Genomic DNA, 16089 nt, shown 5'->3' on the forward strand with positions numbered 1-16089 from the left:
GAATATACACATGCAACACCGCAGTAAATTATTGATAATTAGATCAAACTATACATTTTTGAATGCATTCAAATAATTTATAACAACTTATTTCCTCTGGATATTATCAGGTTCTATCCAATATCATTCTCCAAATATTACGAAACAGCTGTGGAAAGAAGTACTATGGGATTGTAAAGTAACTACAGTGTAGTGATTAGTGAATAATGGGAATCGAAAAAGCATTAAAACTCGTTAGAACTTTACCGAGAGTGTCTCTCGGTAATATTAAAAATTCACCCATGGATCAAAAGAAAAAGGTGAGATTTTAGAAACATATTTAAACTGTTTGATTTTAAGTAGAAATCTGACTACATCCCATTGAGGAAATTCGGTACGCACAGTTTAAAAAAATAGAAGACATTTAATGATTTATGGCGTGTTCATGTGGTATGACATTGTTATTGAAATTTAGGTAATACTTTTGTACCCAGGGTATATTCCCTATTTATGAGGCAAAAATTAGGATCAAAATTTTCATCATACATATCAGATGCCAAATAGATTAGTTTAAAACATACTGCCTTTATACATTTTTAAGCAAAACATGTATGTTCATCTGTTCATTGTTTAGGTAACACCACCTTGTATGTGATGAGGCAGGGATAAGTATAATTATCTCACAATGGGCTGAATTATCACCAGTCAATTAGCTTGTCTCACTCAGAGTGTTTATGGTGCAGATCTAAGAAGTCTGATTTTAATTAGATTGTTCAAACTGCCATCTCAAAATAATACTAACCTTGTGTTCCTAGCATATTTTTTTTTACTATTTCCACAATAAAAAAAATCCTTATAACCGTTGTTAAAAGCTGTCATGGGCTAGTCCGAAATATCTGACGTTTTCATGGCTTTTTTACTATTTTAAAGATTCATATGTGCCAGGAAAACTGGAAATTTTGCTGTCTCCAATCGGAGTTGATTTTCGATACCTCACTGTGCTGGGAACCAAATTAAATGCCGTTTCCACAATTTATCAGTAGCACAATGCTTCTAGTACTCACCAATATCAAAGAAAACATCACTCATCATTTCGATACAGGACTTAAAAGATTTTAAAATGCACGAAATGAAAACAAATCTCGACAGTCAGATAAAATGTTTTCATCTGATTGTATACTTTTTAAACAACCCATAAAAACGATGTTGGTGAGTACTAAAAGCATTGTTCTATTGATAAATTGTTAGTTTGACATTTCATTCGCTTTGCAAGTATCGAAAATCAATCAAGATTGCTGCCTCTGGTTGGAGGCGGCGAATTCCCAGTTTTCGTAATAGCGCCGGTTCTGACGTTTTCCTGGCACGTTAAATATCAAAATTGTGAAAAAAGCCTGGAAAACGTCAGATATTTCGGACTACTCCTGGGCCTGTAATGGAGACTATCGAAAATTTCACCTATTTATACTACCATTTTTGGTGGCAATATAATTTGGTCCAACACACTTCATGCAGATATCAACTACAAGAGTAGTTGACAGAGGTCTAAGAATTTTTTTGAAATCGAACTTTTGTACAGTTGAGGTAAAAATTTGGAGAAATAAATCCAGAACTGAATGCAACTTTTCGTGTGCAATAAATATACAGTTCTTGCATAGGTGGCACTGTAGCTCTCCAGTCTGTCAATATATTTTTTTTCCGAAGAGCTACAGTTTGGCAGTTACTAGAATTTGAAAAAAAAATACCCATATTAAAAAGCATGATTTATGACAATGATTTGGTGTAAATATACATATTCTTTTCTAATGAACATGTATGAAGTTTCTAATGTGGAAAATTTCAAAGAGTAGGTAATATAAGAATTCAAATATTTTAATCTGAAAGTGATTTTTACTTCATGCAGTTTGATCTTCGGAGAGGTTGGGGGAAAAACAAAACACATGGCAGAGGTCACAAGGGTCAGGGACAGAGGATGACCTTACCAAAATTAGGATTTGAAACAGGACACAAACCATTTTACCAAAGAGTTCCACAGGAACACTATTATGCAGGACATCAGTAGGTTTTAATGATCAACATTATTTATGGCACAGTTAGGAGTTTGGAAACTTACTTTAGAAAAGTACTTGCATCTCTCTGCACTGATTCCTCTTGGCATGAATTCATGTACATGTATTATCTTAGAATTTCAGCATAATTACACCCTTCCCTCCTTCCACAATGTTAATATATAGAATATGTAAGTGTGTATCCCAAATAAAATTGTGGACATGATACTGTAAACATGGATATTTACACACATTGTTAATTTACACAAATTAAAAGCAGGAACATAACATGTGGGGGTTATTTCCATGATACCTGGATTATGTATTATTAAAACTGAATAAAAGCTTTCTTATTGCATATTTAGCTTAAATTAACCCCCACACACATAAATTTCCACATTTACAGTATCTTGAGTTCTACATGGCTTTTTAGTCTCAAACTTTCCACAGAAGTGGTACATGTTTGGAGGTGTGTGCTCTATATTTGAGGCTTAAAAGGTTAAAGGTTAAGAATAGAGTTATGGTATCTTCTTACCAATGTAGTTGAAACAATATATAGAGTGCCATTGGATCATTTAGTTTTGAACTTGCTTACCTTTCAGTCTCAAACTTAATACAAGGTTGGTGACAAGAAACAGTTGATACATTTGAGGGTCAAAAGGCCAAAGTTCAAGGTCAAATATAGTGATAGGTGTAAACTTTCTACAGAGATGCATGATGAAGAAACTTGTTGATTTCAGGGCCAAAAGATCAAAGGTCAAGGACTTTGTGTTTATTATTTGTTAACATCACATCAATTCACTGTGTGAAAACTTCTGTGAACAAAATCTTGCAAGGGAATGTTCACTTTCCAATTCCTTTGTGTTGTTACTTAAAAATTGTGTTAAATGACAAGGTCAAAAATGAGAAATATTATTGTAACAGGAAATGAGACAGTGTATGGTTGGATTTGGAATTGAATTCAGGACCCCTGCATTACCAGTCAGGTGCTCCGACCACTTAGCTATCCACTCTGATATCCATGGTCCATAGAGCATTTAATATCATATACATTATAAAACTATGTAAATTGAGAATACATTGTGCTTTGATATTTGACTAGAACAATTAATCAACAATTTTTATTTAAAAGAAATACTGGTGTTATGTGAATAGCCTATTTTGAGGTTACAGATAATTATATCTAAGCATGAATAAGATATATTGTATTTTCATTAGAACAGATGTTTCACAATCACAAAAGGTTTGTTACTATGCGTATGTATCATCAACTGGGACATCATAAATAAATATTCATACCGGTATATAGTTATAATCATGTGTTTCATCCATGATTTGTGTAAATTTTATTAAAAAATAGTAGATTACAAAAGAATACCTCAAAGGTTTAACTGCAGTATAAAACTTTTATAATAAAAGTACCATATATACTCGCCCATAAGTCGATTTTTTGGGAGTTAAACTTTGGTCCAAAACTCTTTATCCGACTTATATGCGAGTTATAAAAAGATTGATATTTTAGCGAGTCAATCACTCTAATTTAAGCTTAAAAAATACAATTGACTTATAGGCGAGTATATACAGTAAGAGCTGTTTTATTTCACAAGTTTTATGATGCTAATATTTCAATTTACTGGCTTAATTAGAAAAAGTACTAGATGAAAAATGAAAACTAAGCAAATATATGACAGTTAAAGATACATACTGGATTTGCTTGCAGCTTAAAGAGGCAGTACCCCCCATTATCTTTACTGAAACTGCAGAGAATGATTGATCTGGGTTGTGTCAACACAGAGGAGGTCATTGACTTAACCTCAATATGCATGACTGGCCACTACAACTTTGAAGTTGACAAACGCCATTATGGAATTAATTTGACGGAGGAGGTAGATTATACTTTTAATGTTCTTATTTCTATAAAACACAAACATGCCATAAGAGTTTATTTTTAAAGTTGCTTGTTATGGTAAAAAAATATTTCTGGTTGTTTGTGAAAACTAAATCTCAATAGAGAGTTTCCATTTTCATAAAATTATATTCTCAGAGTCAGTTTCTTTTAAGTGATATTAAGATATATTAAATTCTGAAAAGTAATTTTGGATCACACAAAAAAATAGAGAGAATGCAAACCATGTGCATGTGAAGTGGCTTTGTAATCAAATTGCACAATGGAAGTCAAACCAACATTTTGTTCTCCAAAATATCTGACTCTGAGAGTGAAAAAAAAAATCTGAAAAAAGACCTTAAGCAGTGTATTTATATAGGAAAGGCACAAGGGTAGTACCTCAGGGAATTGCCAGGTCTGAACTGCAATTTATTGATTGATTGATTGTATGTTGTTTTAATTCCCGTTCGAGTATTTTTTACTCATATAGAGATGTCACCATAAACCTGTTTAGGACATAAATTTAGACCTTTACTCGGCACTCAGGGCCATTGAGCAGTGAGGGTTCTTTATTGTGCCAAGGCCTACCATTACATGGGGCCTCAGTTTTTAAGGTCTCATCCGAAGGACCCGCAACTTTCACTTCAAAGTGCAAGAGCTTGGCAAAGGAACAGTTGCTACCTATTTTTTATCGACTTAGGTCAGTTGCAGCCCTTGATTCGAACACACGACCTTGTTAACCAAAAGAAGAAAGAAAAAAAACAGTTGCATGATTTATTTATGTACATATTCTATGTATGTATACATGTACCTCTTTTGTGAAAGAAAAGTATGTGTCTCAATCAGACCAAATGAATTCAAATAGAATGCCATTATTTATACTTCCAGGGTGCTGAGATATTTGCAACACCAGTTTGTATTGAAGTTCAGTGGGCATCAGAACTAGTAATAGCCACAATCGAAAAGTTAGGCGGGGTCATTATGACAAGGTTTTATGATCCTCTAAGCCTTACTGCCCTGAAAGATCCTGAGGCATACTTCAAAACAGGAAAACCTATTCCAAAATGCAAACTCCCCCCAACAGATGCAGTTGAGTACTATACGGACCCAAAAGTAAGGGGTTACCTTGCAGATCCAGAGAAAATAGCAGAGGAGAGAGTGGCACTTGCTCAGAAGTATGGTTATGAACTGCCCGATTTATCACAAAGTGACATATTATCAATGTTCTTAAAAAGGAAGGACCCTAGACAAATATTCTTTGGACTTCAGCCGGGATGGATTGTTAATTTGGCAGACAAAAAAATTTTGAAACCAAAATCAGAATATTTACAGGAGTATTATAATTCATAAGGTTATGATATTAAAATATAAAAAAAATCTGGTGTGTTTATTATATCTTAAGAGTATTTGTAAAGTATCTTCTCTGTTTAAGTTATATCACTCGTGAAATTAGTTATATCAAGGATTTTTTGAGAAGTATATTATAAGTACTCATATAGCATGACTCAAAATTGCAAAGAAAATGGGGGGTCAGTGTGCATCCTACCGAGTTAGTGTGCAATTAAGTTGACCTTTTTGCACTTAAATTTTAACTCTTTGGTCAATCACTTTAATCTTTTTCATATTTTATCAGATGTAATTTTGGGAATAAATATAATCTTATTTTACGTAAAATAGTGTGAATGATATTTATCATTGAACAAATCATGCAAATTAGTGCTGGTCGGTTGGAAGTATCGTGTTGTTTAAAATTATGAAAGAAAAAGTTGGGGTCAGTGATGTAAATTTTGAGATACTGGTCAAAATTTGCGATTTTCAGGCAGAAAATGGTGTAAATTTTATCTTGACTTCTTTTAATATATCTTTATTTCTTGGCAAAGTCTGTTGAGTGAATGTGTAAAATTTATTCTAAAAATATAAATTGAGACCTATATTTAATATTCCTAGCATATCATAACGGAAATTTTTTTCCAAGTAAAAATATTGGTGCTATAGTTCCAAGACATTAAATTTAACAAATGTGGAGACTTGAAGAATTTCTTCTAAATATCCTTCCACCACAAGAAATAGTCCCTCATAAATCTTGCTTTTTTATGAATTTCTGAGCAGTTTTTTCATTGAATGTTGAATAATTTGCATTGTTTAATTTAAATGTTATAAAAATTGAATTGTAATAAATAGTTTTGAAGTTAAGGGTTCTGACTAAACTTTTCTTAAAAGCTGACGAGTGACATACCTTAATTTATTCCAAGGAAAAGCACAGCAAGTTATGTTTTTGCAGTTTTTCAGGTAGATGAAGTTAGAAATGAGAAGCCCTCATGTTATGTGTCCTTGAGAGAAATAGACAGTTCCTTGCTTTCCTGCACTTTAGTACAGAAAAATCACCCAGGTTTTGGAATGGTTGACTTTTACAAAATTGTAACTATAAGCCAAACATCATTCATGTAACTCTCAGGTCCAAGATTGGAATGGGTTTTAACTCCAGTATGCTGTTGCCTATGACCTGTAGGTCTGTCATAGTCAAGGTCTTGCTGTAAACCAACTTTAATTCGTGTGCGAGAAATATTCACGAGTTTCACAAGCTACTTCGCTGCGAACCAATTATTTTGCTTTGTATTTGTAGAGAATGTTTCCTCAGTCACGAAAATTAATTGTCGCGGATTGATTTCAAACTGACGATTTGTGAATAAAAGATGATGTGAATAATAGTTGGTTTACAGTATCTTAAATGCTAAGGTCAAAGGGCAACGAGATGTAATGGTCTCCAGGCTAGAACACTGAAATGCTCAATTAAATTTGAATACTGTAAACATCATTTTCCATGGGGGTCATGAATCCAAAGAATCACAGTTTCTGTTCAATCTGTGGGTAAAAAATTATACAGATTTCTTGGATTGCCACTGTATTTCTTAAATGCACTTTAAGTATATTGTGACAAATTTTCATGGAAAATTTGTGACCTTGTACCGGTACATGGAGTAAATTAATTCCTCACAGAAAAGAGTGTCTACAGTATGTTGTACTCAATGACTCTATAGGTGTGTTATGATCTAACTCAAGTTCATGTTAAAGATCAAGGCCACTGAGCTTAAGAAGTTGGGTCGGGGCCATAGCTCTAAACCCTTTATTACAATGAATTCACATTAGATGACCCAAAGGTGTTTTGATCTGGATCCAGGCCATAGCTAGCTTGGAAACGGAATACTTTGCATTTTAGTTGCGGCTATACATATTATGATTTTCATTAAATTAATGTAACTTAATTATGAAATATAATGAATTTGACATCTGCAACTTCATAGCTACATGTAAATTCTAACTCAAAAAAAAGTTTTGGATTGTAATTTATTTCCAACTCGTTAACAAATAACAACATAATAATCAATTAAACACTAACAATTACCAATTCCTGTGGGAAGTGCACAAAAAACTGCACAATATGCATGTACTACCATGATCATCTTTACAATTGACAATAAATGTACTGCCATCATTATCAATTTTACAAGTGACAATAAATGTTACTTTACGATAAATAATTTACATAAATATATTTATTTATAATAAATATCTTCATTTATTATACAAGTTTAAAATAAAACTCCGTTCAAAAGACAAAGAGCATGGGATTTTATAATGTTCATCAGAGGTTATAATCCATGTATACATACAGCAATAACATCTTCTGTCTACGTTTGATAGCCATTGAATTCAAAAGACAGCCCAGTTAGATTCACAGTTAATTATTGAATGTAATCTGCTTTTAAAATCCTTGGGGCCCTTTTACAAAAGAACTTATCATTAAGACCAAATTATACATGCATTGAAAATGTTTTTTTTTTTTTAATCTTTTTAAAAGGAATGTAGTAAGATATTTTTACACCAGCAATTTTAAACAAAATCATTAATTTTGCAAAATTTTACAATCAACTTAAGTTTGTAAGTTCTTTTGTAAAATGGGCCCCAGTATTAAAAACTTTAAAAGTAGTATATTTTGTATCATTTCATTCAGTTTACATTCATATACAGATGAATACAGTATCTCAAACATTGACATCTCGAACAGCATGGATATGTTGAAGTGAATTTGAAATCCCAACAACTTTTTCTGTACGTATATTACCCTTGATATCTTGAATTCTTGGAAATCTCAGTTTTTCTGATCCTATTGAGCTCAAAATAATGAAGTTTAATTATACAGTCATGTATTGTGCATACTGGGGTAGAATATAGTCATCAATTTTCAGAGGAACTTCCCTCATGTATACTCTGGGTTTCTAACACAATTAAGACAACGATTTGCACTTTTAAGTACTGTATGTGAAATTAATTCCAGTAAAATAAACTGTCTTAAAAGGCTTTGATTATGTAATGCAACATTTTCACAATACAAATTGAAAAACCTACCGTCTGATTTCTAAAATAAATACACTTGTAAAGAAGAATGGCCAATCTTCTACACCTTATGATCGACATGTCTTATAACAGAAGATTTTACTATTGCACAATAAAATTACAGAAAACACTGTTAACAGACCATAAAATGAGTAATTGAAAAAAGTCAAACCAACACAGAGCACATGTCCATGTATAACCATTTTACAAGCATTCTGGGAGTATTGCATCAGCAACACAGAGTCTCTTACCAGTATGGGCCATAATTCTGTCAAAAATTATCAAAGCTGAAAGAAATGCTAACTTGATCTGTAACTCATCAAGATAAGACTCATACCAAAAAATCAGCTCAATATATTCAAGCTCTTAGAAAAAAAAGTCTGGGAAAACAAGTAGGACAGATGAACTTAACAGAGGGACAGATAAATGGAGAGGAAACCTAGAGTTCCCTTAGGTTTCACAGGTAAGTGTCAAACAACAGTAAGTATGGAACTGCTTATTCCAACAGACTGAATACAACATGATATGCCATATTATGCAAAAACAAAGTTACACATGTCCACATACTCATAAACATACATGTAACATGATATACATCTCATCCTCAAATGTCAGAAATATCAGACTGAAGGGAAATAAAGCTTGACAGAAAAACTCCATTCATAACACAACAAATTCCTCAGAGTCCAGAGTTTGTGATCGCACACGTCCATTTTGGTCCATGTGCACATGCTTTACCCTTAATAATCTGTCTTTTTCTGCTGTGTCTACTTGAACATCATAACTGTGGCCTTCACTAAAGACAAACATTGGATATGACAGTCTCTGCTTAGGTGGTGCCACCATCTACAATAAATCATCAAAATATCACGGAAATGTACATGTAGATCACAATGTGTATAGAAAATCAATTGTCCCTTCTTTATATGCATATTGGTTTGCACATACTCAAAACATCAAATTACCAAATATTTGTAAAATATGCCAGCTAAATCTCTAAAAAGCCAAGGGTAGAACACCTCTTATCAGAACTGAAAATGAAATATTAATTATACTACATGTATATCCTTTGGCAAGATGGCTACAAGTACCGGTATGTTTTGTGGAATATCTCTTCATTAACTAATAAGCTGGATTGTTAACAACAAATTTATGTATTTGAAAGAATTTTTACTACAGGTGAGGACAGTCATTGGCAAGAAAATTTAAATGGATACTAAAATGGATGGATTCATGCTTTGTGTGTGTGTGTGTGTGTATTGGGTGGGGGGGGGGGGGGGGGGGGATCAAGGCTGAGAGAAAATATATATCCCTCAGCTTCTGAGATTTCAAAAACAAGTAAAGCAACTGCTGATATTCTCCAATCATAGACATATGGGAAAAAAAAGATACATGTACAAATCTTATAAATTCCCTATATATCTTATAACATAAATTTTGCAATACTGTAGATCACGTAATTTTCGCAACACCTTATTTTCACGAGATTGTTATTTACTTATAAGTGAGACAAAATTTTCACGAATTTTAGTCATTGCTCTATATAATCTTTAATGTTAACAATATGCGCGAGAATGAAATATTCATATTAAGCAGACAGTCTTGTGTAATTGTGCAAAAATGAAGTTCTCCCGAATAAAAAGTGATTTACGGTATATCACATGAGTATCTTGTATCTATATATTTCTTTACCTCCTCTGTCTGTTGTACAAATTTCTCAAACTCCTTTTGGTCTCTGCAGTAGAAGCCAATGGTACAGCTAGGGTCTATCTTCTCTATAGATACTTTCCTCGGGGACATGCAGTGATATGACTGTAAAAGGAAAATGTGTATTAACACTACTACACAAAAGCCCAGCTATAATAAAGACATACTCAGTAGTACAGTAAAACTAGTTTAGTAGGAACCGGAATAAAGGGAAATTTAAGGATATAGCAAAGTTTTTCTGGGATCCCCGATAAAATTCCTTGTAAAATTTAATGGTTATAAGGAACTCTGATATAACTAATTAAGAAATATAGAGAAATGATTTTGTGTCCTGAGGAGGTTAAAAATAACAAAGTTTACATCTTCTATAACAAAATTTAAACATCTCAAAATATAAAATATAGAACTGCCATTATATTACAAAATTATTTGTATCTGAAATTCAATTCATCAAAAAACTTTAGTATCCCAAGGTAAGTTTGTATTTAATGCTTCCCTGAACATAATAGTTAGTCATATTTGAAGGAAAAAATGTACATGTATATTTGTGAATTCGTATATATACACTCTCAGGGTTGTCCCTAAGACCTGTGGACTGGGGAATTTTCCTGCCTGTAATGATGTAATCCCCTGCTTATTCTGGTATTCCCTCTCAACCCCCATAATGGGAGCAATCCCAGACACCCTTCTCCTTTTTTAATGTCCCCAACTTTTTCAATTCTTAGGGACAACCCTGTACTTTAAAGAATTTATTCTATGGATATAGCAAGAATATAGCAAAGTAAATTCAAAGGTCCCCAGGACTTTGCTATCACTGAGTTTTACTGTACTTGATGTCCTATGAGCTTACTTGAATTGGAAATTGCCTTTCCCTTGTGTCAACCACATCCTGGCAGTAGTGTGGGTCTAGATATATCAACTTGTTCTCTGTAATATTATAAACATGTACATTTGTTTTGAATACAGGTTTACAATACAACACAAAGAAAGTAAAAAAAGGAAGAAAGTACTGAGAAAATACATATCACTTCAATTCAATCTTTTCAAACCAGTAGTGTAACTGATAGGAGTGAAACGGTTCACCGCGGTATTTTTTTCTCGGTTTGATACACGGTGCAAAATCTCTAATTTTCGGTTCGGTTCATTTTTTGGTCGGGATCGTTATTCAGTCGGGTTTGGCATAAGGTAAAACACGTTACTCAGTATAAATAAGTATAGAAAACGTAAATTTTTGATGACTGATAGCTTGTAAAATAATTTTTGACAGTCAAATAATTTTAGTCAATTTCTTCTAGTCAATTTGCAAATAAAATTCGTAAAATATGTGACTAGATTTAGAAAAAGAAAGCATAAAACAACGTTGAATTTGTTTCCTTCTATCAAAATGTATCGTATCGAAAATAACCGAACCAAGACAAAATTATACAATACGTATCGAACCGTGAAGGAGGTGTATCGTTTCACCCCTAGTAACTGACACTGAAGAATTTCATGAGTGAACTTCTTGACTTGAAGATTTAAGCTTAATCTTTACTTCACCAAATAAGAATCCATTAGAAAGACACAACAGACAAAATATAGGCAAAAGTGTGTGCCCCTTCACTCATAGACATACATGCACATGAAACATTTGCACCTCAAGGTCATTTCTTTTACAGTTTCATTTATCAAATTGTAATATTTTGCTCTTTTAACTTCCATTACATGAATGAGGAAAAATATTTGTGTTCTGTAACATTCATAAAAAAAAAAATTACCTTGCCACCCCACAAAGTAGAGCGAGTGTTTGGGTTTCCCACCAATAATCCCAATACAAGAGTCCTGGGACAGCAGCCCTTTAACACATGGGATGTATACAGGATTTAGCTGTTCGCCTCCGAGCCGGACAGGAATAAGGATTATAACTGCTCGCTTCCATTCCAAATCTGACGAGTCTGGATTCGATTCAGATTCTGACTCTGTGGAACTGGTGAACTTAGTAGCTGTCCTTGATCGTGTACAACAGAGATCATATACATCCTGCTTATATACTGAAACAAATAAAAAAATGTAAAAAACATTGTTTTATTCCTACACTGAACAAACTGAACGAAATAAATGCACTATAAAACAGTACCATCAAATGTAGTACAAAACAATTTTTCACACTTACATTGTAAATAGAGCATCATGTTTATTTTTCTTCCAGTCATTTCATCCAAGTTTAAAATATAAAGAAAATTTGAATCTTTGTGCATATTTGAATTACCTGTACAGTCCTGAGATACATAAATACAGAGATCATTGAGCACTGTCTGTGTTCTTTGTCCTCTTATCATTGTTTCTCTGTTGTAAAAAATGCAAAACTTCATATAAATAATTTTTTGAGTATTAATGCACAATTTTAACAAAGAGATTGAGGGTTTTGAATTGTTTAAATAGCCTTGGCTTCACTTCATTAGCATCTCTTCAAGTTAAATATGTAAAATGTAAGGCTATGGCAATAAATTCTCCAGGGTGTAGAAATAAAAGCAACTGTTAATTATAAATCTGTCAATACTATCCCCTCCCCCAGCAATATTTTCACATTCAGCTCTTTTTTGTTTCTAAAGTTAAAGGCATTCACTTTGAGATAATACATAAGATTTTGTAGTTAGTATTAAATTACTTGAGTATGTGAGCAACTGAAGCTGGACCAAACCACTCTCCTGGCTGTTTTCCCAGTGTTTTTCCCACCTCAACTAAACGATGCATGGAGAATGGAGACTCATCACAGAGATAGTCTCCAAACCAGCGGATAATCTGTTTTCTGTAGGTCTCCTGTTCCCTTGTTTGGTCACTGAAGACATTCCAATCTAAATGGACAAGCAAGTGGCACATCAATTTTAAATAGCAACTATTTAAACAGAAGTCAAATATTTTGATAATATTTTTTATGATCTTTATCATCATCTGTTATGCAAGTAATTGAAATCAATTCTATCTCATTTGATTTTTATTTTAATTATGCTTTATACATGTAGTCAAACTTTTTTTACAAACAAACCTCTTCCCAAGTAGTGTATGGTAAAGGCTTTGGCAAGCATCATTTGGCCACTTCTTAACATACATCCCCAACCACAATCTGAAGTTAATTTGGTGCCTGGGATGGGATGGAAGTCTTGTCTATATGTGAACCAAAGGAGACTTGAGAAATCCTGTTTGAACCTCTCAAGATTTGGAACCATTCTTGTTCTCTTTCCTCTTTGATTATCATCATCTAAGAGATCTTTGGAAAATAAAAAGATAAGATTGAAATGTTTCCACATATAAATCATTGTTATAAATGTAAGCAGTAAGAAACTATTTTGAATGCCAAGCAACTCGCTAATGATGATTCATAACAATTATCATTAATTTATATAATCCATGAAATCAATATTGTTTTTATGCAGTTATGCAACCTTTTACCTTTAGAAAACCCACAACAGATTTATTTTGATAACTCACCACTAGGCTTTATATGATAGAATTTTCCCAAGAGCCAGACTGGGCTGTCAAATCTAAAAGTTGTCTTTGTCTTCAATGTCCATCCTGAAAAGTACATTTATGTCATTTACAGTTTGCAAAATCCATTTATTTATAATCTTTAGTTAATATTTACGAAATAAAGTTCAAAAGCAAATAAAAATAAAAATGTTTTAGATAAAATGATTTTCAATATACATGTATAATATATAAATTCCTGAATGAAACTGTGTTAAAACATTTTCATAAACATACTGACCATATTTCACATTATTCCACATGGACATAAGTTTGTTTTTTACTTTTTCTGATGTTTCACCATGTTCAGAAAATTGCACAGATTTTGGATGTACATAATGTGGAGGATATGTCCTCGTCTTTGAAGTGACTGCAGTCAAATCAGGTAAGCTATGAAAATCACTTCGGTCTTCATAATCTAGATTATTTTCTGAGGCACTAACAGTGGAATAAGACTCCTTTAGGTAAGCTGAGTGGTCTTCTGGTAAAGACAAATACACACTACTTATGTGATCAAATGATCCATCGTCAATATCGAATGGGTCACTTGTATTGATGTCAAACTGAACACCAACAACTTTCCCTGTAGCACTCCTTCCAGGCACTGGGGGGCGATCCCCTGGAGGGCCAGCTTGGTGGCTTTTCTCACGTTGATCTTGACCATTAGCTTTACTTGGAGTAGTATTACGTGACACAGATGTTGAAAATAAATTTGCTGGATTTAAAAGTAGCTGGTTTGACGAGTTCTTTTTCTCTTTTATCTCTACAGGAGTGTCGACGCGTGATGCTCTTCTGTCATTTCTAGCTGTTGATGACACATCCGTTAATTCATCGGTTATTTCACTCCACGAATCTAGGGAAGCTACATCTTCAGAAACCCGGCGATTATATCGTTGAGGAGTTTTACGACTCATCTCACATCATTATTTTGCTTTGAAATAACTCCAAATTGTTATAGTTGACATTTATTTACCTCTTTTTGACACCGTCTTTACACTTGTTTTCACATGATTAACTCTGTCTAAATTCGGAATTTTTCGTATAGACATGATTTATTCCGGAATGACGCTATTAATATATAAATTTTTCATGCATTTTTCGAATCGACTCACAAATATGATTTAAGTAATTTAATTTATAAATTATAATATCAATAGGGCTTGATCAAATTATGTAGGCGTTGTTTTGAAAAAGCAAAATATCAGCAGAGATCGGTGGATCTAATCGAGGTTCGACTTATCCAATCTTTTACTTTCGATTTCAATCAACAACCTTAAAATGAACAACTTGCGTCAACTTTATAGAAGCAATGTTTTATTGTCCAATTATTTATGCGTGCGACAATATGGGGTGTTTGGAAATATTTTGAAAAGGTTTAGAGGTAAAAAAGAATCTGACGAACAATTCTTTGTTGGCGAAGATCAGCATGGAAATAGATATTACGAAAAACAACCCTCTCCTGATGCGAGTGTACGTATTACAAGACGATGGATTAAATATTATGGTGTAACAGATGAGGACATTCAAAAAGAGGAAATTCCTTTCGTTCCTGCTGACGCAGAAATTCCAGTGGAATGGAAATCGTGGCTTCAGAAAAAAAGGAAATCGCCTCCATTGATAGAGGAGATACTAAAAAATGAAGCAATCAAGTTAAGAACTATACAACGAGCAAAGGAATTAGAGGAAAAGGAGAGGGCACTGTCTGGTTCAGGATCGGTGCCTAGTTCACCAAATCCATTTAAAGATGAGGAGTTCCCTGTGTATCCAGAATATGAAACAAAGATAGGGGAATATAGAAGTGATTACCTGACACCTGACAAAGAACATAAAAAATCAAAGAATAGATAATGGAACATAAAATCTGAATGTTGATGTAAATTTCCATTTTTTCTTTATAGATTTGTAAACTAAATAAATATACAAGTCAATTTTTCCACATGCAGTTACATGTACATAAAAGAAAATGAACCTTCTGTTGAATATAATATTTTCCTTCGTTTGTACTTTTGAGATTTTTAAAATATTTTTCATGTACAAAGGTTCAACCATTAAAGTGGATCCAGAATTACTTGAGCTTTGAAAATGTGTACAAAAATAGCGTGGCTAGTTCAATACAGATAATATATTCATCTAAAGATACATGTACCAATATTTGTAATTGAACAGTGGTCTCAGGAAACTGTAATGGTTAAAAATGAGTTTGTTCCCAATGGATATGTCTGGTCATTAAATTCACAAGGTCATTCATCCAAAACTAGAAATATGTCCATAGGACATGAATGCCCCTCCGAGGATATATTGGTAATGGAACATGAAAATTTGTATTACTAAGTGTATGAAGTTTGATGAGAATATCTTGAATACTTTCTTTAAAATTGAAATTGAATCTAAAAAAATTGGACATAGATGAGAAATTCTCACCAAATTATGGTGCATAAGCTTACAAAAAATACCTTAAATGGTTTCTTTAAAACTAAGCAAAATGCAAATTAAAGAAAAGTGAGATCAAGGTCACAGGAAAGTGCAGGGTCAAAGTTTTTGATGCAGTTGAATAACTCTCACTAATACTTATCA

General features: G+C 33.0%; 3 protein-coding genes across 3 annotated transcripts in view; 2 read left to right on the top strand and 1 right to left on the bottom strand.

Annotated features, from left to right (window-relative positions):
- LOC133190608 (uncharacterized) overlaps window positions 1-14511 on the bottom strand; it is a 33163-nt gene extending 18652 nt beyond the window's left edge. Inside the window, exons 1-9 of the mRNA XM_061326297.1 lie at window positions 13757-14511; window positions 13480-13563; window positions 13037-13258; window positions 12659-12845; window positions 12260-12336; window positions 11769-12041; window positions 10862-10938; window positions 9997-10116; window positions 8972-9150 (exon numbers count right to left, since the gene is read on the bottom strand). Of these exons, the coding sequence (XP_061182281.1) occupies window positions 8972-9150; window positions 9997-10116; window positions 10862-10938; window positions 11769-12041; window positions 12260-12336; window positions 12659-12845; window positions 13037-13258; window positions 13480-13563; window positions 13757-14429 (1892 nt within the window). The 5' untranslated portion in view covers window positions 14430-14511. The remainder of the gene's footprint in view (window positions 1-8971; window positions 9151-9996; window positions 10117-10861; window positions 10939-11768; window positions 12042-12259; window positions 12337-12658; window positions 12846-13036; window positions 13259-13479; window positions 13564-13756) is intronic.
- Window positions 192-5286, top strand: LOC133190158 (large ribosomal subunit protein uL15m-like). The gene is made up of 4 exons (XM_061325638.1): window positions 192-299; window positions 1880-2034; window positions 3745-3910; window positions 4798-5286. The coding sequence occupies exons 1-4, from the start codon at window positions 207-209 to the stop codon at window positions 5257-5259; spliced, it is 876 nt and encodes a 291-aa protein (XP_061181622.1). The 5' UTR covers window positions 192-206; the 3' UTR covers window positions 5260-5286.
- Window positions 14512-14773: 262 nt separating the features above from the next.
- On the top strand, window positions 14774-15512 carry LOC133190752 (NADH dehydrogenase [ubiquinone] 1 alpha subcomplex assembly factor 2-like). Its single transcript, XM_061326443.1, has one exon. The coding sequence runs from the start codon at window positions 14794-14796 to the stop codon at window positions 15361-15363; it is 570 nt and encodes a 189-aa protein (XP_061182427.1). The 5' UTR covers window positions 14774-14793; the 3' UTR covers window positions 15364-15512.
- Window positions 15513-16089: the final 577 nt, after the last annotated feature.

Source organism: Saccostrea echinata, unplaced genomic scaffold (genome assembly GCF_033153115.1).
Source record: "Saccostrea echinata isolate AGI-Se365-2 ecotype Australia unplaced genomic scaffold, CSIRO_AGI_Sech_v1 ptg000022l, whole genome shotgun sequence".
In the NCBI taxonomy this organism is placed as follows: Eukaryota; Metazoa; Mollusca; class Bivalvia; order Ostreida; family Ostreidae; genus Saccostrea; species Saccostrea echinata.